At 46.1% G+C, this 22682-nt stretch overlaps 2 protein-coding genes and 2 pseudogenes across 2 annotated transcripts in view; all 4 read right to left on the bottom strand.

Annotated features, from left to right (window-relative positions):
• The window catches only part of Rmc1 (regulator of MON1-CCZ1), a 22841-nt gene extending 16028 nt beyond the window's left edge, over window positions 1–6813 (bottom strand). The window contains exons 1-3 of the mRNA XM_021150654.2: window positions 6261–6813; window positions 5856–5932; window positions 3652–3736 (exon numbers count right to left, since the gene is read on the bottom strand). Of these exons, the coding sequence (XP_021006313.1) occupies window positions 3652–3736; window positions 5856–5932; window positions 6261–6362 (264 nt within the window). The 5' untranslated portion in view covers window positions 6363–6813. The remainder of the gene's footprint in view (window positions 1–3651; window positions 3737–5855; window positions 5933–6260) is intronic.
• Window positions 824–1614, bottom strand: LOC110284772 (annotated as a pseudogene).
• Window positions 6814–11917: 5104 nt separating the features above from the next.
• LOC115029933 lies at window positions 11918–12073 on the bottom strand (annotated as a pseudogene).
• A 6350-nt stretch (window positions 12074–18423) lies between these two features.
• Window positions 18424–22682, bottom strand: part of Riok3 (RIO kinase 3) — a 25607-nt gene continuing 21348 nt past the window's right edge. The window contains exons 10-13 of the mRNA XM_021150613.2: window positions 20903–20983; window positions 20722–20811; window positions 19932–20039; window positions 18424–18732 (exon numbers count right to left, since the gene is read on the bottom strand). Coding sequence (XP_021006272.1) covers window positions 18625–18732; window positions 19932–20039; window positions 20722–20811; window positions 20903–20983 — 387 coding nt within the window. The 3' untranslated portion in view covers window positions 18424–18624. The remainder of the gene's footprint in view (window positions 18733–19931; window positions 20040–20721; window positions 20812–20902; window positions 20984–22682) is intronic.

Raw genomic sequence — 22682 nt, 5'->3', positions numbered from 1 at the left:
AAGAGAAGTCCATCTAACCACTCAGTTGGAGCTCATGAACAGACTGGTCTTTTGAGAGAACAATTTGTTAAAATTGACCAGAAATACAAGATTGCACTGAAACTGACACTGACAAAATGTGGTTGACCTTAAACCTTCAAGAGGGTCAAATAAAGCCAGTTCAGTGGATCTGACCGGGAAGACTGCTTCTGGCTGAGCCCAGGGAACCGCACTTCAGCACGAGCAGCACACGAGCCTCCCCAGCAGTCAGCGGGTCACCAGTTACCCACTCTCGCCTCTTCTGCCACTTGTGCTACACCAACGGCTGCTTCTTCTCTATGAGAGGTGCGGAAGCCTCTTGGGCATGACAGAAAGCCAAAAGGAGAGCTTAAAAATCTTTTCTTGGCTGGAGAGATGGCTCTGCGATTAAGAGCACTGACTGCTCTTCTGAAGGTCCTGAGTTCAAATCCCAGCGACCACATGGTGGCTCACAATCATCTGTAATGAGATCTGACGCCCTCTTCTGGTGCATCTGAAGACAGCTACAGTGTACTTACATATAATAAATAAATAAATCTTTAAAAAAAAATAAAATAAAATAAAAATGACAGGCAGAGGCTGGAAAACTGTTCTACTCACAAGGCCAACGCATTCCGGTCAAACAGATGCCTGGGTGACTGGATAAACAACAAAACAAACTCAACCAAATTTAAAGGAATATAGGGTTTCATATAACACAGTATCAAAAAGTAGACGGAACAGACCAAATGTACCAACTGGTGGCAGGTAAGTCCACAGCCTATTGGGACAGGTCCTTCCAGCATCAATCAGGTTTCTTCTCATGTTTTCTCAAGGTTGTTTTATAGATGTGGTGACCTTAACAAGAGTCTAACAGGTGGGCCGGCAGGCAGGCTTCAATCATTGGTTTCAGGATCTGTCTGTGCCATGTAGGCATCCAATTCAGCATTCAGGTGTCCTTTAGTTTTTGACATGTATGCATTCAAATGGTTGTCCAGCTGCTCCTTGGTCAATACAGGGCAAGTGAGGGCACCTCTTCCTCAGCCACAACCACAGCCTCTTCCCCGACCTATCATACCTTGACCCCTACCACCGATTCTGCCACAACCCATAGCTCTACACCCTGGGCCCCCTCTCCCAGGACTGCCACAACCTCAAACACCACCTCTTCCTAAGCCCATTCAGGAAGCTAAGGCTCGTCCACCTCGGAGCAGGTTTTGACCTCGGAGTGGCATCCCACCCCTAAGCAGGTTTCTGGTAACACGTCCCCCACGTGGTCCTCTCTGGATTATGGGTTGGCCTCTTCCTTCAAGTGCTCCCATGGCCAGGGCACCTATGGGTCGGCCTAACTATGCCTGGATGTTACTCTTACCCAGGCGCTGCTTTAAGCTCTTCTGCTTAAGTTTTAGTGCTGCCTGAACAGAGGGTCTATTCTCCATCTGCTGGGCCAGCCTTCTGTTTCTGGCACTGGCTAGCTGCTGCTGCTGCTGCTGCATCAAAGCCCAAATATTCACTGGCATCGGCTGTTTTGTTCTTTAGCATATTAATAAAGTGCTCATTTAGAGACATCTTGATAGTGCTTTTTAGCACAAATGTTGGCGCTGACTGTGCAGCCATCTTCAAATCCCGAGAATTTGATGGACGCCAGCGCTCCTCCCGGGGTTGTCACTAGCTGGGCGGTTGGTTTAGATGCTTAACCGGTAGGATGCGAGGCTCCCTTGTTGTGGGTTGAGTATCTAGCTAACCGATCCTCCCGCTTATCAAGCCTGCCCTTTCCTGCCTTTCGTCTGTGCCACCACAGCCGGAGTCGCCAACTCCCCCTTGGTGTCCAAAACAAAATCATGAACAGACTTTTAAAACTCATTCTTCAAGCCAAGTAGGCAGCTCACACCTAGGATTTCAGCACTCAAGAAGCTGAGACTGGAGGATTGCTCTAAGTTCAACACCAACTTGGTCTATGTAGTAAGTTCCAGGTCAACCTAGGCCATAAAAGAAGAGAGAGAGAAATGGAGAGAGAGAAAGAGGAGGAGAGAGAAAGGAGGAAGGAGGGAGAGGGGAGGGAAGGAGAAGAAGGAAGGGAAGAAAGAAGAAACACATTCTTCAAATGGGTGACATCACACTCCTCAGGCTGCCTGGAAATGCGACAAAACTAAAGCAGCAGCACACACAGCAGCCTGCCTCTCTCCCCGCCTCTCTCCCTGCCAGCCTCTCTCCCCGACAGCTTCTTTCCCTGCCTGCCTCTCTTCCTGTCAGCCTCTCACCCTGCCTGCCTCTCTCCCCGCCAGCCTCTCTCCCCACCAGCCTCTCTCCCTGCCTCTCTCCCTGCCAGCCTCTCTTCCTGTCAGCCTCTCTCCCTGCCAGCCTCTCTCCCCGACAGCCTCTCTCCCTGCCAGCCTCTCTCTCTGCCTCTCCCTGCCAGCCTCTCTCCCTGCCAGCCTCTCTCCCTGCCAGCCTCTCTCCCTGCCTCTCTCCCCACCAGCCTCTCTCCCAGCCTCTCTCCCTGCCAGCCTTTCTCCCTGCCTGCCTCTCTCCCTGCCAGCCTTTCTCCCTGCCTGCCTCTCTCCCTGCCTCTCTCCCTGCCTGCCTCTCTCCCCACCAGCCTCTCTCCCAGCCTCTCTCCCTGCCTGCCTCTCTCCCCACCAGCCTCTCTCCCTGCCTCTCTCCTCGCCAGCCTCTTCTCTACTTTGCTGATGACAACAGTGACCAGGAGGAGTAACTGACTGACACGTGACGCTAGGAGAAACCCAGGACCTCTTCATGCTAGGCTAAGGACCACTGCATCCCACCGCACAGCAAGCAATGGTGAGGATGTTCAAGAGATGAAGTACCAGCAAGCTGCCCCAACTGTGTCTATCTGCCTGTTCCTACCCAATCCCACATGCAATGGAGATATACCAGATGCTGAAGTGACTAAAACATCATTCATTCACCAAGTAATCAAAATATACCTCCCATAATCTATGTTGCCAGTCAGCAAGCAACATAAAGATGTATGATAACCCGAATTACTTAAAAACAAAATGGAGACAAGAGAGATGTCTCGACAGTTAAGAACACAGGAGCTGGATTCAATTGCCAGCACCCAACCACCTCTATCTAGTTCCTGTTGCAGGGGATCCTATACCCTCTTCTGGCCTCCTCAGGTACTGCACACACATGGTTCACAGGCAAACAATGGGCAGAACATCCATACACATAAAAATAATCAGAGTAGAAAATGGACTACTTAGCAAAAGGAGGGAAAGCAGAGCAGTGGAGGTGCACGCCTTTAATCCCAGCACTTGGGAGGCAGAGGCAGGCGGATTTCTGAGTTCAAGGCCAGCCTGGTCTACAAAGTGGAGTTCCAGGACAGCCAAGGCTATACAGAGAAACCCTGTCTCAAAAAACCAAAAAAAGAAAAAAAGGGAGAAAGAAAGAGGAGGGGAGCCAGGAGAGAAGCCAGGAGAGGGCAATGGGGACAGAGCATGACCATGGGACATAATAAACATGAAAATGTCATGATGAAGTTCACCATTTCAGGTCATAAGTATATACTGCAGGCTCTCAGCAGCCCCACATCACTGACCCTCTGAGGGTGAGCAAACAAGCAGAATTCAGCCTCTGCCTCCCCCAAGCACCTCTCTCTTGCCGGGGCTGTTCGAAGCTCTGTCTTACCACAGCCTTTGAGGTCCTCTGCACAGCCAGGATTTTGTTTTCTAAAGAAAACTTGATACACTTCACTTCTCCTCTGTCATCCATCCTGCAGAAGAGAGCGCACGTCAGGAGGGCAACCGCCCGCAACTCCAGCTCTTCCCCCCACTGACAAGAAGCAGCCAGGACTCTCTGGGAAGCAGCAGACCCAAGCCTAATGTTACAATTGCATGTCTGAAGCTGTGACCAAAATCTACAGGTAACAACTTGCTAGTGAGGTGGACAGATGACACAGCCAAGTGGCTGGAGAATTTAGGGTCACACACGTCACTGAGGACTACTGGACACCTGGTGGGAGAGATGCACGCATTGCCTTAATTGTACCGATAGTTTCCTGGGTGTATCAATATATCAATGCATGGTAATTGTTCAATTAATTATGAGCCAATTATAACTTAGTAAAGCTGTTTTTAAAATAAAGTTAGGGCTCAGCTGGCTCGCTGACACCTGAGTATGATCTCCAGGGTATGAGCCTATGTAAAAACAATCTCACAGTGTGGCTGGCATTCCCTTCTAATCCCAGTACTGGGAAGGCAGAGACAAGCCAGCCCTGAAGGATCACTTGCCATGCCAATGTCCCAATGAGACAGCATCTCACAACACACGGAGGAAATAAAAACGTGGCACACATATACAAGTTAAATGCTGTATCCTACCAAGACTTCAAGCTCCTCAGATCTCTGAAATGGAGCCTGTGATAGGCAGTTCCCCCTCTTTTTTTGTTTGTTTGTTTGTTTTGGTTTTGGTTTTTTTTAGTCTCACAGGGCATCTCACCCACTAACCTCTGTCATGCCTCTATCAGATGTCCAAAGGAAGGCAGTTTGCATCTCAGAGCCCTGTGGCTTTGGGCAACACGTAGCTGAACTACTCAGTGTCCTTACTATCTCTGTTCCCAACAACCCAGCCTCCAGAATGCAGACATATAGGATTTCCAATCCCATAGAACATATAATGTTCAAGGGAGGTCCTGCTAGCTCACCTTCCCTGTTTTCCTCCCTACACAAATAATGTGACCAAGAGCCCCCCACAACACCATGCCTATGCTCCTGATGTTATCCAGGGCTGGCCTCCAACCAGAAACCTCTCTCTTCCCACCTTGAAGCCTTGCTCAACCCCATTATTATTACTGAGGTCAAAGCTGTACCCCTTAAGTGCTCCCACACTCTGAACAGAGCTTTAGCATAGACTATCTCTTCTCTCCAGTTAAAAATGAATTCCCCAAAGGAGTCTGGGCTAATTCAAAGCCTTCCCTTGTCTACTGCTTTCAGTGTGTGCTGAGTAAGGGCCAACAAAAGAAAAGCCAGGCAGTGGTGGCTCACTCCTTTAATCCCAGCACTTTTGAGTCAGAGGTAGGAGGATCTTTGAGTTCGAGGCCAGCATGGTCTACAGAATGAGTTACCTGACAGCCAGGGCTACACTGAGAAACCCTGTCTCAAAAAAATAAAGAAAGAAGGAAGAAAATGGCAAAGGAAAAGAAAACAAAGTTGGCTGTTTTCTTGAAGTAAGCTTCAAACAGCTGACACATATTAAATGCAATTTTTATTTATTTTTATTATATATATGTATATATATATATATGTATGTATATATATATATATATATATATATGTATGTATGTATGTATATATATATATTGGAAACAGGGTCTTGTTACACCACCACTAACCTGGGAGCTATTTGCTACTTAGCTCTGCAGAGGGCTGGGATAGGCCTGTTGAGGGACTTGTGAAAATGAAAGGGACTGCTATTGTCAATCATGCTGTCAACCAGAAAGCCAGTCTGTCACTTAAACTCAGTGGAAGCCCGGATTTTTCTCCATTACACGAGAACACTGGATTTTCCACCACCCAGCAAAAACTCTAGAAGAGCTGGGATAAATGAGTAAATGTGTCTCCAGGCCCAGCTCTGCAGAAATGAGCGCACGGACTCAATAACTTCAAGAACCAGGAAGTGGGTGCCCTAGGAGATCTTCGGTTCCCACTTGAACTGCTACCCATATTTCACTCTTGACATTTGTGCTGTGCCCAAACTGCACCAGCAAATGTCCACTGCTCTGTCCTACTGACACGTCAGGCCGCTTAGAGGAGGCGATACAAAACGATTCAACTTTCTGAGTTAGAAAACCGCCGGTGTTTACATGTGTTTATTACTCTGAAAGCGCAAATTACCTAAAAGAGATGGGATTCCTATCATCTGGGCCTTTAACGACCACTCCTGTAGCTCCACCCGACCGAACAGCAAAAACCTGAGGAAAAGAGACACCGTTAATGGTCAGACTTTCTAAGGACCTAGACTCGTCTTTCAAGGATCACGTCTCCCGTACCACATCCTCGATTGGTACGGTACAAACTAACAGGGCATGCTCATAGATGGGTGCTTGAACGAATTTTAAGACGGTGCAAGGGCAGGCCAGACACTAAGACTGGGCGTCTGAAAGCCAGCTCGCACACTGGCACCTCCCATGCGCTTGCACACTCGTCTCTGCCCCGGTACAGTACACCGGGCACTCTCGGCGAGGGTGCGGCGACGCTAAGGCGTCTGGGCGCCGGGCCCTCGCCGCGGCCGCCGCTCACCTGCTTGTTGGCCTCGTCGAAGAACACGCAGTTAACCGGGTTCGCCTTCTCGAACTGCACCGGCCGCTCGCACAGCTCCAGGTAGTAGTCCTCGCCGCCCATGGCTGGGACCCGCACAGCTCTTCCGCAGAGGTTGCAGTCCGCGATCCCGGCCGCCGCTCGCCGCTGTCCTAGGCCCCGCCCCGTGCTCCACGTGACCCGGCCGTCCGCGCATCCGTGGGCGGGGGAGGGTCCCACCAGAAGACACGCCCCTTCCAGGAGGGGAGGGTGAGTCACGTGACCCCGACGCCTGCCGGCTGCTGGGTGGCCAGCCTGGTTTCTAACTTGCTTACCAATGGTGACATATTTGCCGACACCCAGGGTCCCTTCCTCTGTCCGATTAGTCAGAGATGAGTCAGGAGGCTGACTGTAAGCGTGCAGCAGAGAAGACCTGCGAGGCGAAGATTGATTTCTGTGTTCACCTCAGGACCCTCCCTCACGCCAGGCAGCAACGTTTCTCGAGGAATTCCCTGTCTAGCCCCAGAAACTGAGTTTTGAGCAGTCTGCCTCAGCCATACCAGTAGGCAAGTGCTGTGATCTGCCAGGATGTTAGGGACTAAATTTTGCCCCTCCCCTAGAGATTACGTGTTGAAATTTTAACCCCCAATATCTCAGAATGTGCTTGAAGCTTTAAAGGTAAACTGAAGTCATCAGAGGGGTCCCTAAACTAATGTGACTGGTGCCTTTATTTAAAGAAGAAAATGAAGAGAGATTAGGGCATTAAATTCCCAGCCAGTCAAGTGGCCATATACAAGCCAGAGAGGCCTAGAAGAAATAGCCCTGGTCCAGCGAGATGGCTCTGTAAGTAAGGCATCTACTACCCAGTATGATGACCTGAGTTTGAGGAGCGGTGCCTTTCTGTGGCGCCCTCTTCTGGCCTGACATGAATTTCTGTTTTTCCAGAGGGCTGTCTACATAGGCAAATACCTTTTTTTCTTTTTTTGATTTTTTCGAGACAGAGTTTCTCTGTGTAGCCCTGGCTGTCCTGGAACTCACTCTGTAGACCAGACTGGCCTCAAACTCAGAAGTCCACCTGCCTCTGCCTCCCAAGTGCTGGGATTAAAGGCGTGTGCCACCACCACCCGGCCCTTTTTTTCTTATTTCACTTTCTTTTACAGATTTATTTGTTTTCTTTTTTAAGTTTGGTAGTGGGCGCGCGCACATGTGTGTTGGTGGGTATGTCCACGTGAGTGCAGGTGAGTTTGGAAGCCAGAAGAGGGTATGCATTTAGGCAGGCACTGTAGCACTCACCTCCCAAGAACTGGGATTCCAAGACTGCTCAACAACGTTTGTTCCTTCTGAAAGCTTAAAGTCTTTGGAATATAGAACAAGAGTTAGCAAATTAAAATCCTAGCTGCATTCACTGTGAACTCCTTTTACCTCTCATGAAGGGGCTGGAAGAGACCCAAGGCAGCCAGGACGTTAGGAGGGTGACGTGAGTGCTGGACACTAGCTACTCCTCTGCTATATCAGAGCTGTGCTGTTTTGACGGCGATAAGCAAGGGGAGGGGTTGAGCAGAACAGGAAAGATAAGAAAGAATGTGAAGAACTAACCAAAACACATTGAGCTGTAGTTTTTAAAAACAAAAACAAAAACAACAGCTACAAAACAACAGAAAATGGGGTTCAGAGTCAGCTGAGCTTCTGAGCTTGCTAGCACCAGGCTTTCTATGGGGGCTCTAGGGGGGAGTCCTCCATGGGAAGAAGTGAGCTCAGATTCCTGGGGAGGCAGACTGAGTAGCAGCCCTCAGGCAGCTCAGCCAAGGATTGGAGCACTTCCTGCCCTGATGGTTCGCTGGCTGGGTGGCTCCTTCTCTTCAGTATTTTACACCTGTGTTTTCCAGAGCTCAGAAGCTCTGGCCTGTGAGATAGGCAGCTGTGCATGCTTGTCCAAGGATCCTAGCCGGTGCTTCTTACACTTCCTAGAACCTAGAAGTAGCACACAGCCTTTCCTGTTGCTGTCTCTGTTTTGACTTTTGTTGCCTAGTCTTTGTCAGACTACATGACAGATGACTAAAGGACCATTTGCCATAGTTCCTAGAGAGCTTCTCACTGCTTAACTGCTGTTTGGATGACCTCTGTTTTCTTCTTTGAACTTTCTAAATTCCCTTTGGTTAGAAAATGAGCATTGATAATATAAGAGGAGCTAATTTTAGAAATATATTTGTTGCAGGGTGGTTGTGGTGCAAACCTTTAATCCCAGCACTCAGGGAGGCAGAGGCAGGCAGATCTTTGAGTTCAAGGCCAGCTTGATTTACAGAGTGAGTTCTAGGACAGCCAGGGCTACACAGAAAAACCCTGTCTCAAAAAGCAAAACTACACAAAAAAGCCTATGTGGGAGATAGAGCCCAGCATTGCCTCCAGCTGTCCGGAGGAGTTGCCCTCCCACTGAGGGGGCTTCAGGCAGAAGCTGGATCCTTGACAGTGAGGTAGAAAAAGATGTTCAGGGATGGGGGTTTGGGGCTGAGGGTAGAGGTTAAGAAATTCCTGCCCTAAGCAAGCCTAGCTCGCTTGCTGTGCTTAACCCCCTTGCTTGGAATGCTGGGAAAGGAAACACACATCATCTGCTGGGCTTTTGTGTTCTTTCAATTGTGTTGAAGCTTCCTGTCAGTCTCCAGGAAAGACAAACTTGATCCTAGCAGTAGCGTTTCCTTCCTTACCCTCTTACTACTCCCCATCTTCCCACTTTGCCTCATGTACACCTGTATCTAGTCCCTGTATATTACGAACTCTTCCTAGCAAGCTTTGAACGTGTGCCCCTGCTTTCTGACCCGCCGTACTGAGATGTTCTGGATCCCAATGCAAGTGTCTCTGCAGAGTTGTGTATATACAAAGTATGATGAGGAATAGATAAGGTGGTTGTCTTGGACTCTGGGGTGATTTGGGTTTCTCTTTCTCATTTTTAGTATTGTTTGCATTTTTTAACCGGAAGTGTGTCATTTTCAGTCTAGATGGAAAGAGTTTAAACTGCACCATGTTAGCCCAGTGTCCTTTTTAATGAAAACAAATCCAGGACCACCCTCAACTCATTTGTCTTGTTCTCAGCTGCAGTGCTGGAAACAGTGTGCCAAGCTGAGGGCATGAGGGTAAAAGTATTTAGCATACCAGAACAGACACGGGAAATATTTATTAAAGAAAATCCTGCAGGGCTGGACAGATGGTTCAGCAGTTGAAGCACTCCCTGTGCAAGCATGAGGTCTGGAGTCTAGATCTCCACCCATGTAAATGCCAGGTGGGCATGGTAGCCCTCTGTAATTCTAGGAAGGTGTGCTGGCTAGTTTTATGTCAATTTGACACATTTTGGAAGAGGGAACCTCAATTGGAAAAATGTCCCTACAAGATTGGCCTGAGGACAAGCATGTGGTGCACACTCTTGACTGATAATTGATCTTGTTGTGCCAGAGAAATGTTAGTGATCCCCCAAAACACACACAGGAACCAATCTGATACAACTCACAGCAGGGTCTTTATTCTATTCGAGCTAGCTCAGTGGTGCCCCCCAACGCTGTAAGCTAGCAGGGATTATGTGTGCAAGCATCTAACTGGAAAGCTCCTGTGAACTTTAATATAATTGGCTGGTGCTGGGAGTTATATCATAAACTTAACTTCTGTTCCCCTCTGCATTGGTGGTCATTAGGCAATGGGTGGGCTTGTAACCTGGGGTACAGGTTTGTTGGGGGAATAACCAGGAGACACTGGTCTTGTTAAGGGTGTAACCTGGAAACTCTGCTCTTGTTGGGGATTAGCCTAGAGACTGGAGCTAGGCTCAGGTTCTGTTGGGGGGCAACTTGGAAACTAATGCTAGATACCAGCCTGCTAGTCTACCCAAGATTAAACTTGGTCAGGTTCTCTAAAATGGAGCCTGAAGCTGGGCGTGGTGGCGTACACCTTTAATCCCAGCACTTGGGAGGCAGAGGCAGATGGATTTCTGAGTTCAAGGCCAGCCTCGTCTACAGAGTGAGTTCCAGGACAGCCAGGGCTATACAGAGAAACCCTGTCTCAAAAAAAAAAAAAAAAAAGAAAGAAAGAAAAAAAAAATGGAGGCTGAATTTAAAAGCTTTGGCATCTCGATCTAGGATGACTTAGCCCACTGTGGGTGGTGCCATTCCTGGGCTTGTGATTTTGGGTGCTATAAGAAAGCAGGCTGAAGCCGGGCGTGGTGGCGCACGCCTTTAATCCCAGCACTCGGGAGGCAGAGGCAGGCGGATTTCTGAGTTCGAGGCCGGCCTGGGGTACAGAGTGAGTTCCAGGACAGCCACGACTACACAGAGAAACCCTGTCTCGAAAAACAAAAAAAAAAAAAAAAAAAAAAGAAAGCAGGCTGAGGAAGCCTTCAGGGGCAAGCCAGGAAGCAGCTTTCTTCCAAGGCGTCTGCTCTAGCTCCTGCCTTCATCTCCCTCAGTGAACTGTAATGTGATAGTGTTATTAACTTGACAGAATCTAGGATCACCTTTGATAGGCTTCCTGGCACATCTATGGGGGATTATCTTCATTATGTTAATTAAGACTCAACCATGATGGCTGGTACCACTCCTTGTGTGGGACCCTATACTCTTGTAAGCTGTGGACTGTTCCCTGAGCACTGGCTTATCTACATTCTCTGCTCACTTCTGTAGATGTAACACGACCATCTGCTTCAAACTCCAGTTGCCCCCGTCTCGAAAAACCAAAAACCAACCAACCAACCAAACAAACAAACAAAAAAACCCTGTCTCGAAAAACCAAAAATCAAAACAAAAAGAACAAAACACAAACTCCGGTTGCCATGTGTAGTCTCCCCTCCCCCAGCCTGAAACCAGCTTGCTCGGGGGTGGAGCTTCCCGCTCAATCGTTCTGCCACGCCCACTGCTGGAACCTGCTGCTTTGCTGTTTGGAGCCATACACGTGGTCACCCTGCTACTGGACCCCGAGATTATTTGGCGGGAATTGGGCCCCCTTCCCCTGCTTCATAACTGCGTGTGGAACAGTAAAATTGAGCTTTGATCAGAATCTGCCTGTCTTAGCTGCATTTCTTTCTCGCCTAGCCCCTCTTCTCCTCCAGGTTTCCAAAATGCCTTTCCAGGCTAGAACCCAGGCTGTGATCTGTTGGCCGGACACAACAGCCATGATTTCCCCAACATGGCTTCCTCGAAATGACAGATCGTACCATGAACTACTGAGATAACCCTTCTTAAAGTTGCTTTTGTAGGATCATTTTGTTACACTAACAGGAAAAGACACTAAGGCTGTAGTTCCTTAGTTATCTTCTGTGTCATTTGTGCAGGATCTGTGTCTGTCTAGACAAGCGAGCATCTCACTGTTCTGCTAAGTTTTACAGCCCCACTTGTCCTTTGTGAAACTGGCCATTTGGGATAAGATACCATAAGTCTTTGGGGGTTAGGCTCTAATGACTGGGTTGGATGTCCTATGTCTCGGGGTCAAGCTTATAAGAAGTTAAATCCTGACTATTAAGGTAGGATTTTCTGCCGTTTCTGGTCCTTTTGTCTCTATGCATGTGCTAGACTGGTACTCTTCCACTGTGCTGCAGGAACCTCTAACTTCTAGTGTTAGTTCTTAAACCCTAGAGATACAATTTCATGCAGAAGACAGGCAGTCTCTGCTAGAAGTAAAACAGCACCCTTACTCTCAGTGCAGGGAAGTCAAGACCACAAGAATTCTAAATGGACCTTAGGAAATTAACTCATTCATATTTTATTTTGGAAAAAGTTTTCAATTAACAATAATCTCGCTTTGGATAAACCCCATTGGCAATAATACTGCCACTGCACAAAGCTATCATATTTTATTTTATTAATTGTTGGATTTGAGGTCAGCCATAGCTACCTGGTGAGACCCTGTCTAAACAATATTATTTTATTATTGTTAATTATGTGTATGCTTGTACCTGTGTGGACATATATGCACATGAGTACTGGTGCTCCAGAGGCCAGAAGAGGGTTGCTGGGTCTCCCTGGAGCTAAAGTTACAGGCAGGTGTGAGCTGTCAAATGCCTGTGCTGTGAACTGCTCTCAGGTCCTCTCGAAGAACAGGAAAACTCAACCTCGGAGACATCTTTCCAATCCTCTCAGACATTAAAATAATATCACCCCACCCCTAAGAAAACCCCTTCATCGTTTGTCTTCCCACATTATCTGGTTGTTTCTTCATGGCATACTATTCTTGTCCAATTCAGTATATTGGTAACAGACTCTTGGATTGTTTGGTGGGTTGGTTTGTTATTATGTTGACATAGGTTTCTCTGTGCAACCCCTGGTTGTCCTGGAACTCAATCTGTAGACCAGGCTGGTGTTGAATTCAGAGGTCAACCTACCTTTGTTTGCCTCCTGAGTCCTGGGATAAAGGTGTATGCCACGATGCCTAGCTTATTAACAAATTCCTTTTTCTTAAAAAAAAAAAGATTTATTTATTTATTTATTTGTATATGAGTGCTCTATCTGCATATACACCTGCATAACAGAAGAGGGCATCACATCACATTATAGATGGTTGTTAGCTATCATGTCGTTGCTGGGGATTGAACTCAGGACCTCTTTTACCTCTTTTTTTTTTTTTTTTAAGAATTATTTATGTTATTCATGAGTACACTGTAGCCACCTTCAGACACACCAGAAGAGGGCATTAGATCCCATTACAGATGGCTGTGAGCCTCCATGTGGTTGCTCGGAATTGAACTCAGGACCTCTGGAAGAGCAGTCAGTGCTCTTAACTGCTGAGCCCTCTCTCCAGTCCCCATAAGTTTTTTGTTTGTTTTGCCTTTTTAAAAAACTTATATGTTTTACATATATGCTCTACCTGCATGTACACCAACATGCATGCCAGAAGAGAGCATCAGATCCCATTACACATGGTTGTGAGCATCATGTGTTTGCTGGGAACTGAACTCTGGGCCTCTTAACCACTTAGCCATCTCTCTAGCTTTTTGAACTCAGCACCTCTCAACCACTGAGCCACCTGTCAAGCCCAGTAACAAATTCTTAATTGCCTTTTAGGGACTTCATTTCCTTTCACGCTCCTGTGCCATGTAAAACACATATAAATTTGTATGCCTTCTTCCTATTCATCTACTGTAGGCTAAATTAATTCCTGGGGGTCAAAGCAACAGAAAAGTACTTGCTCTTTTGAGGAACCCAAGCTCAATTCCCAGCACCTATACTGGGTGACTTACAAATGCTTGTAAATATAGCTGTAGGGGGTCAGCTGACTCTGTCTTCTGCACTAATTGTGGCAAACCCATAAATAAAAATAGTAAAATTAAACCTTTGTAAAAAAGAAAATTAATTTTTGAACCCAGCAGAGGCTCTTGACAGGATGAAGGTAAATGTCTACAAAGACAACCTTTTGTGCTTGTCTATAACAAACTCACCTGAAAGTCCTCCAGCCCCTATATTTACAAACAGAGAACTCACGTCCTGCTCTTGTTTTCTCTTCTGGGACAGTTAGCAAGAACAAAAATTGATTCTCTGTCATATGTACCCTGGTGCATTTCCTTTTTGTAAAAGCCTTTGAGTCACACAGTTATAGTCAAGCTTTCATGCATCCGCAGTATAGCTGAGTATGCCAAGTACTAGCATGATGCTTCAAACAGCAATGAATATATGGGTAGCAACTGCCTCAGGCCAGGTGATGTGTGTGTGTTAACATATGAGGATAATGGATTTAAAAGGAATAAGTCCTCCGGAAAGACAGGTCAGGATGAGGAGAATGAAGGAGTGGTAGCTGCATTATCACAGTTACCATGGTAGCCAGCATCCAAGGCAGTGCACTTTCTGTACTTTCTGAGACTTATGACCATGGCAGTCCTGGGGAGCAGGGACTTCTAAGTTGCACAAGGCTGACCTATGAACCAACAGTATAGTACATGATAAAATGCAATTTCAGAGTATAAGTGACATTCATATTTTTAAAAAATGAAAAACAACTCTAACTTCAAAGGGATGAGACAGTTTCCTCTGGAACCAAAGGAGTAAGCATGGCCCAGGAACACAGTTGTAGCTTACCTCAGATTCATGTACTAACGTGGAATCAGTCTCATTGCAGTTTTGTATTGATAACAAAGAAAATCATGAATTAAGACACTTTAAAAATACACTGATGGAAACATTAGGTAGGTAGATCAAAGGAACAGAGAAGAAGCCCCTTCTATGGGCCTCAGATGCTAGCTGATGCCATCCTTAGGTTTTGGTAGAAGCTAAGGTTTTGTTGAAGCAGTACATTCCAAAAGGTTGTATGTTACTCACAGGATGTTAGGTCTGACACTGAAGTGCTGAAGGATGGCTATTTAGGGGGCTAAAGATGGACTGTAAGTAGGCTCTGGGTCTGCAGCATCGCCATCTCTGCACAGTCACAGACATCCCATCCAGTTCATCGGTTGTCACAAACTGGATGGGGACACTGGAAGGTCCAGCCTCTTTCTGGGAACTTCATCAGTGATAAAGCATCTGTCCCATTCATGTCAACCCATCTATCGATGTCTATTCAGCTCACACTTGGGCAGTCATGTTGCTGAGACTATGAGTGTAGCTTCTGGCATTCCTTCCCAAGACTGAGCCTCCTGCCCATAGCTGGCAGGCAGCTCTCAGCCACTCTCAAATATGCCACCTGTCCTGGCGTCCTGAGAAAGCTGCTTAGCAACAGCTGCAAGAAACACTTGTAACCTTCCTAGAAGAGAGATGAACCCCCAGCATGGGGGAAGGGGGCATCCTTCCTGAACCACAGCTGAAAGAAATCTGTTGAACTAACCTTTCTCTTCCTAGTCATATGGCCATGATTGAACCTCTTGCCTAATCTCCTTTTCCTCACAGACTCACTGGCTGTCTTGGTTACCGTAAAGAGACAATGACCTAGGCAACCCAGAACAGGAACCATTTCATTGGGAGGATTAGTCCATGATCATCATGGCAGGAAGCAGATGCATGATGTATGATGCTGGAGCAGTAGCTGAGAGCTTTTACACCCAGACCCAAGCCAACCCACAGTGGCATACCTCCTTCAACGCCACACTACCTAATCCTTCCCAGACTGTGGGCCAAATATTCAAACTTGAGCCTTTGTGGGCCATTTGCTCTAGATCACCACAGTGGCCTTTGTCCAACAACTCAGATTATCTTTTGTTTTCAGAGAATATCTGCCAGCCTCTGCCAGGATTAAAAGTATGTGCAAGAACAATCCAGAGTTTAACTTCAGTCTCTGTGCTGTGTAAAGTATGTATTCAATAAATAGTGTACTTTCCTCCTGTACATGCCGAGTCCCATCACCCTGAGACAGCATGGGTGAAACTTTCTCTCCCATAGATAAATGAGACCACTTTGAAAGTAGACTCTTCAGTCCCAGTCAGCCTTCGGATGACTAATCCATCTGGCCAGTTTGTTTCTCATGAGAGTCTTTTCTCACTCTGCCATGTGAATCCTACTAGAGATCAAACTCAGATCATGAACTTGGTGGCAAGTGCCTTTAACAACTGAGCCATCTCACCAGCCCCAAATCTCAAATACTTAGTAAATTTTAATTTAGATCCTACAAGAGTCGAATAGAAAAATATATACCTCCACAAACTCAGGCTTGAAACTATAATCAGATGAATGACATCTCCAGTATTTCTCAAGTGTTACCAATGCTTGGGACTTTAATGTGCAGGCAGGATTCCCTTCTGATGGTCTAGCGCCACACCTCCTCCAACATGGCCATACCTCCTAATCCTTCCCAAACAGTCCCACCAACTGGGGACCAAGCATGCAAGCATGCCTGGGATGTGGGGGGGGGGGGGTTCACATCCAAACTACTACAGTTTCTATCTTCTAAGGGAGTCAGCCTTACTTAACATCTCCCCATCAGCTGCCCGATTTCAGTCTGCTTTGTCCATCCATTTTGTTTTGTTTTTTTTTTTTTTTAGGCAGAATCTAAGGCTGGCCTCAAACTTGAAGCAATCCTCCTGCCTCACTCCATGCCTCTACCAGGATTAAAGGTGTGTGCAAGCATAATCCAGAGTTTTAACTTTCAACTTTTTGTTGTTGTAATTGTTTTGGAGACAGTCTACATACCCTTGGCTGACCTGGAATTCATTATATATACTAGACTGGCCTCAAACTTACAGAGATCTGTCTGCCTCTACCTCCTAAGTACTGGTATCTGATTCTTATATCATGGAAACTAGTAATGAATTATCTTATTGAAACAGAAATTTTCTCCAATCACCCTTGCATTGGTAACATTTTTTTAAAAGGATTTATTTACTTATTTTATATGAGTACACTGTTGCTGTCTTCAGACACACCAGAAGAGGGCATCAGATCCTATTACAGATGGTTGTGAGCCACCATGTGGTTGCTGGGAATTGGACTCAGGACCTCTGGAAGAGCAGTCAGTGCTCTTAACCGCTGTCATCTCTCCAGCTCGGTAACTAACATACATGCATACATCTTCACAGTCAATAATAAAATAAGACAAAGTATTCCTATTATATACATATTTTACTGGATTACTTATCAAACTAGTATCTCCTACAATATCCAGCTATGTGAAAAATGTCCTGACCTCACAAAAGGGGGGGGGGGGGATACTTGTAAAACTCAAAACAAAAATTGTGTGTGTGTGTGTTTAAAACTGCACTGCTGCTGGGCGTGGTGGTGTATGCCTTTAATCCCAGCACTTGGGAGGCAGAGGCAGGTGGATTTCTGAGTTCGAGGCCAGCCTGGTCTACAAAGTGAGTTCCAGGACAGCCAGGGCTACACAGAGAAACCCTGTCTTGAAAAACAAACCAAAAAAAAAAAAAAAAAAAAGCCTGGTCTACAAAGTGAGTTCCAGGACAGCCAGGGCTACACAGAGAAACCCTGTCTTGAAAAACAAACCAAAAAAAAAAAAAAAAACTGCACTGCTTACTTTGCTATAGAAAGGGTGTCTTGGTGCCAGGACATTAAAATAAGGACTAAGAATTAACCACACAATGAACCAATTCTAAAATGATCTCTTCATTTTTAATTTCTTGAAAGGCAAGTTCATAGCACACTCCAAGCAATGGTTTGAGAAAGAATATGTCAAGAAAGCAAACAAAGTTTTAAATGATTGTTTCTAATGACTTTTCTGCAATTTGTGTCCAGCCAATAATTTCTCATCATTTAAATCTTTGTGTGGAGCAGCAAACATAAGTGAGATGAGCCACCTAAATTCACACTCCTCTGAAATACAATTGAAGCAGTAGAACAGAAACAAAAATAAATAGTCTAGAAAGAACATATTTGGCAATTTAAAATAATGTTAAAAATTTTCAAATATAAATTACATTTACTTTTTATAACCAGACAGAAAGTGAAGCTGTTTAGTGGATCCAATGTGACTCCCGGAACTGGGGTAATGAGGTGAGAGCAAGCAAGCACTGGTTTTCAGAACAAGGCTCACCTTTTCAGGCAGAGTCCAGCCAGTGTGAAGACTGGCAGAGGCCCGACAGCCGAGTTAGCTGGTTAACTCAGTACTTGAGCTGTTCAGGCTTTGTCTTCCACTTACTCAACAGCTCGTTACTTTGTTCTAGTTCTCTCCAAATGATTAGTAATCAGTATGTGAACAATTTTGGGGAAATGTAAACTGAAATGTTTCATTGCCTTCTTAAAATGTAGCAGATCCCATTCTTACATTCTGCCCTTCCAGATACTTTGTATTCTCACTATAAATGTAAATAACCAACCACTTAACCTAAATGAAGAAAACCTGAAAGTTAAGTTTTAAAATGTAGTTAAGAAATCCTTTTATCTTTCAGAAACCTGTCACCTCTCCTGGCTATGAGATGGAAATGTAGAATTCCGCACATCTACGATGTACCAATAGAAGGTCCCCTGCTTATGTCCATTTCCACCATCCACTGAGGCCAAATGCCCATTTCTAATACCCACTGGGGTCTCCAGGCTCACGGTCAAACAGCTAGGAAGGGCTAATTTAAAACAGTAACATCCACCCAAAGATGCAAGGGAAAGCAGGAGGCGAGCGGAATGGAGCACAGCTCAGCCATCGAGCCTCCCCTGCAAACACCTCAGTCCCCACCTCCCACATTTGGAAACACTGCCTATGTGAAAATCCTCATCTAGACACTTCAGATCATGAGTTGTATAAAATCCAGACTCCTGTGGCTACACATCTGTACCTGTTAAAGAATTATATTATCCTTTTTGTAAGATGAGAGGTAGTGACATTTTATTCTTCCAATGCCGAGTTAAAAATTGCACATCTGGCACGTGGGTCACAAGTGAGAAGCCCAGAAGCAGCACTGTCCACTCCTGCTTTGGTATGTCAGGTCACCTACACTCGTTGGCTATGGCAGCTGCCATCCGTCACCACTGTACTAGTCCGCAGACAGCACAGGTGGGCTTCCATCATCTTTCAGAAACGAGGCTGCTTTCCTCCCATTCTTCTGAACGTGATCTTCATTCATCTTCTCCAAAGCTTCTATCTACAGACCAAGCATGGAATCCTTAGTCAAATTTTGGCTTTTTATGAACATATCTGACCAAAGTGGCATTTTTCCTCTCTAACCTCTGGCGATTACTAATGATGCTGGCCTTGAATCAGAATCTCTCTCACCTTCCTCTCCCCATACCCTGTCTGCATGTGACAGGTGTGCACATCTACTTGTTTGCTTTTCTTTGCTTTGCTTTTCAGTATAGAATAGAGTTTATTTAGGGAATTGGGGTAAGGAGGTGGTTAAGAAGATAGCAGAGGCAGAGAAAGGGGAAAAGGGAACAGGGAGAGAGGGGGAGCAAGGGGCAAGAGGCAAGAGAGAGGCAAGAGCATAATTTGCTTTCACTTGATGATATTACCAAGGTCAATACTAGAACCTCATCAGTTTTGTGATGTCCTCCATAAAGCTCCCCGTCCACAGTGTCCACCCCACCTGACTGAGCCACAGCTCTCTGTACTTCCTGCCTGCTCTTAGGCTCCCCCAGAGCTTGGCCAAGCTCAAGGTTCACATGAGAATTTCAGAATAGACGCTAACTACCCTCTGCAGTGTGGGTAAAACACTGGGGAAATGTCTTTCTTAAAAGACATCCTCTCTCTATGTAGACCTGGATGGCCTGCAACTCTCTATGTAGATCAGGCTGGCCTCAAGCTCACAGAGCTCCACCCGCCTCTGGGATTAAATGTGTGCCACCACAGCCAGCTGTTGCTTTTACCTTTTAGCTTTTGCCCAATCCTGAGTATCAAGAGATCTCTGAAGGATCTGGCTTTCTGCCTTTGTTCCCGTAGCTCAGTACTACAATGAAGTACTCTCTGTTTGTGGCTACTTCTAGCAGGTGGGTTCTGTGAGTTCCTGTTCTGACATCACCCAGAGTGTTCCTCAGTCAACTTCCTCATTCTTGAGACTGGAGAACTAAAGCTAAGCGGGAATGTGTTGTGACCCATCCTTTCTTTTTAGACCCCTGGCAGGGAATACACCATGTAGACCCATGCTGCCCTAAAACTCAGAGATCTGCCTGTCTCTGCCTCCTGAGTGCTGGGAGTCTTCTATTACTCATTTAAAGCAAAGTGTCACCTCTGTGAACGAGCCTTTCAGTGTGTGTAGAGAAGCTGGAGGGTGTGAGGTGAGACCTGAGCTCCGGGCAGCTCCCCTGCAGCAGCGACAGGACAGAGAGCTGTGCACGACTCACTCACCTCAGCTAAGAAATCCGCTTCATTGTCTGCCGAGATGTTCAGGCCAGAAACAACATTGAACAGCTCCCGCTCATTAAGGGCTTCCGTTACTCCTCCTTTCTGGAAGAACTAGCAACGGCATGCAAACCATCAGAGACACGGGCAAAGTTCCCACAGACCAGCATGCACAAGGCACCAGGCAACTCCACCATTGTGCAGGCCTTCAGTTAACAGGCCCACATTCTACTTGATATTGTCCAGCTTTAGTACCTGCTCTGCCTCCTGGTTTCCCCTCTTCACTTATAAACATGGTGCCTGTGTACAATTACTCTGGCACGGCATCATACGGACAGATGCTATATTCACTAAATCCCATGAATTATCATTTTCAAGCAGCCCACAGGCTACCTCCAGTACAAAGTTGCTCTCTTACTTGGTTCTGCTGCTAGGGCGTCCTTTCCCTTAGAAATGGGAAATGAGAGTGAGCAGGCACTGCTCCTCTGTCTCATAGAGCAATGTGGTAGGAAGCAGCAGGCTTACCATGTTCTACCTTTGGTTTATGCACTATGCACGCTTTAAGTCGACTCACTGTGTAAACAGCAGGAGCCAAACCAAAGCCAGAGTCACTTAGAAACAGGCCATGTGAGTCATAGACTCCAGTCTATGAATGAATTCCGAAAATGTCTCCTTTATCTCCTTCTCTGTAAGGGAGCTGGTATCCCTTCCTTAAATTTCTACAATTATGGTTCTCTTAGGAGGAAAATATTTGGACTTGTTAGGTCCTTTAAAAAACATTGCTTTGCACACCTACCTGTGAAACATTCCTACAGTCACGGAATAAGAACTCCAGGCCATGAGGATGGGTTGGCTCTACAGACTGACTGACGTCAATCAACCAGACCTAGTGAACAAAAAGCACAGACTGGTGTGTCTACACTCAATAGCCTCCGTCAGGAAACGTAACCTGAGTATTAACTAAGTGTGCCACTCACCTTCCCAGCATGCCACAACATGTTATACTCGCTGAGGTCAGCATGCACAAGGGTACATTCGTTATACAATTGCTGCATCAACTGTGAGAAAGGAAGGGAACATTTAGGAAATGAAAGCACAATTGAATTTACCTCTACTAAATGAATTAAGATACTGATTAAAGTAAACAACTCAATAAATACTTTCCAGAAAAACAAGTTAAAAACTTATTTCCCAAAAACAAACAAACAAACAAACAAAAACAAAAATACAAACCAAACCAGCAACCTTATTTGCTTTCTTATTTGTCACAGTAATGACTTGGACCCAGGACTCACACATATCCAACAACTGAGCCACAGCCTCTCCAAGCCCTTCCTTCCTTCCTTCTTGTTGTCATTAGTGTTGCTCAGGAGGGTGAGACACAGCAAGGAACTGCCAGGGAATCAGTGTATGACATTCTGCTTTCTTGCTGGGACAACAAAATCAGCCCATGGGTCAGACTCTAAGTGCATCTATTGCCTAACCAGGGGACCAAGGGAAGTCACTTCTCTCTGTAAAAGGATAAAGGTCACTAAGACCTCCATGGAGCATATACAATTCCATGTGAAAAACATTTCCTGCCGCTGGTGGTAGAATAGGAATATTCTTGTTTGTAAGCCAGAGTCTTGATATGTAGTGTAGGCTGGTCTTGAACTCATGAACTTTCTGCCTTAGACTCACAAATGTTGGGATTCTCAATGTGTGGCACATGTGGCTAACAGTCTTTAAATTAAGGAGCATCATACATTCAACATAGTGATAACCCCTAAACTTATACTTGAAACCATTTGTTTGCCCCCCCTAACAGAACCAAACAACAAAAGTTGACCACTTGTCTCTTCCTCAGTCGCCCAAGCAGCCAGAAAAGGGTTTCTTTTTTTCACTGCCCTTCTCTCGGCAGTGGAAGGTGGTTTATCTCTCTACTGTATCCTGTTGTGTATGTGCATGTGTTCATGACTATATACATGTGGGATGTACATGTGCATGCATGTGGAAGCCAGAAGTCCATGCCTCTATGTCTTCCTCTATTGCTCTCCACCTTAGTTCTTGAGACAAGGTCTCTCTCCCTATAAACCTGAAGCTCACGGATTCAGCTAGACTAGCTGGCCAGTGAGGCCCTGGGACCCTCCTGTTTTCTGCCCAGAGCTGGGATTGCAGACACACACACAACACTGGACTTTTAAAGGGATACTAGGAGGGCAAACTCAGCCTTGGGCTTGCACAGAAGTATACTGGCTTTAAGTCCACTCCTTGCCCCCACATTTCCTGTTTGCATCAGAGCGCAGAAGCACTGTGATGAAACCAAGGCTGTGGATATCCGCACCACTGAAGCTCAGGCCCCTCGACTGTGTCTTAACAAATGACTTGGATAGTGTCTTTATATTCACATGAGCTGCTGTATGACACAAAGGCTCCATGCACACCGTGTACCATGCACACGTGTACATGCAGTGTTCACTAGAAACACTGCAGAGGAACAATGACAGCACTAGGGGTGTTTCCTTAAGCGGGAGGCCTCAAATTTAATTCAGTTATCACCCCCGACACTGCTGACACAGGCTTTCCAGTCCGAGCATCTGACTCAGCGACTGTCCTGTCACTCCAGTGTTCAATTTTCATTGTCATTCTGCTTACATAAGGATGCCAATCTGCTTCCCCTGACTCTCAACAGTAGCCGTAGGCCTTTTCTTTACTGTTAAGGACACCTAAGGACTCAGATACAGGACTCCATCTGCTAAACCTGACTCTCAACAGTAG

The sequence above is a fragment of the Mus caroli genome, chromosome 18 (assembly GCF_900094665.2).
Source record: "Mus caroli chromosome 18, CAROLI_EIJ_v1.1, whole genome shotgun sequence".
In the NCBI taxonomy this organism is placed as follows: Eukaryota; Metazoa; Chordata; class Mammalia; order Rodentia; family Muridae; genus Mus; species Mus caroli.
This window is presented reverse-complemented; position numbering and strand designations above follow the sequence as displayed.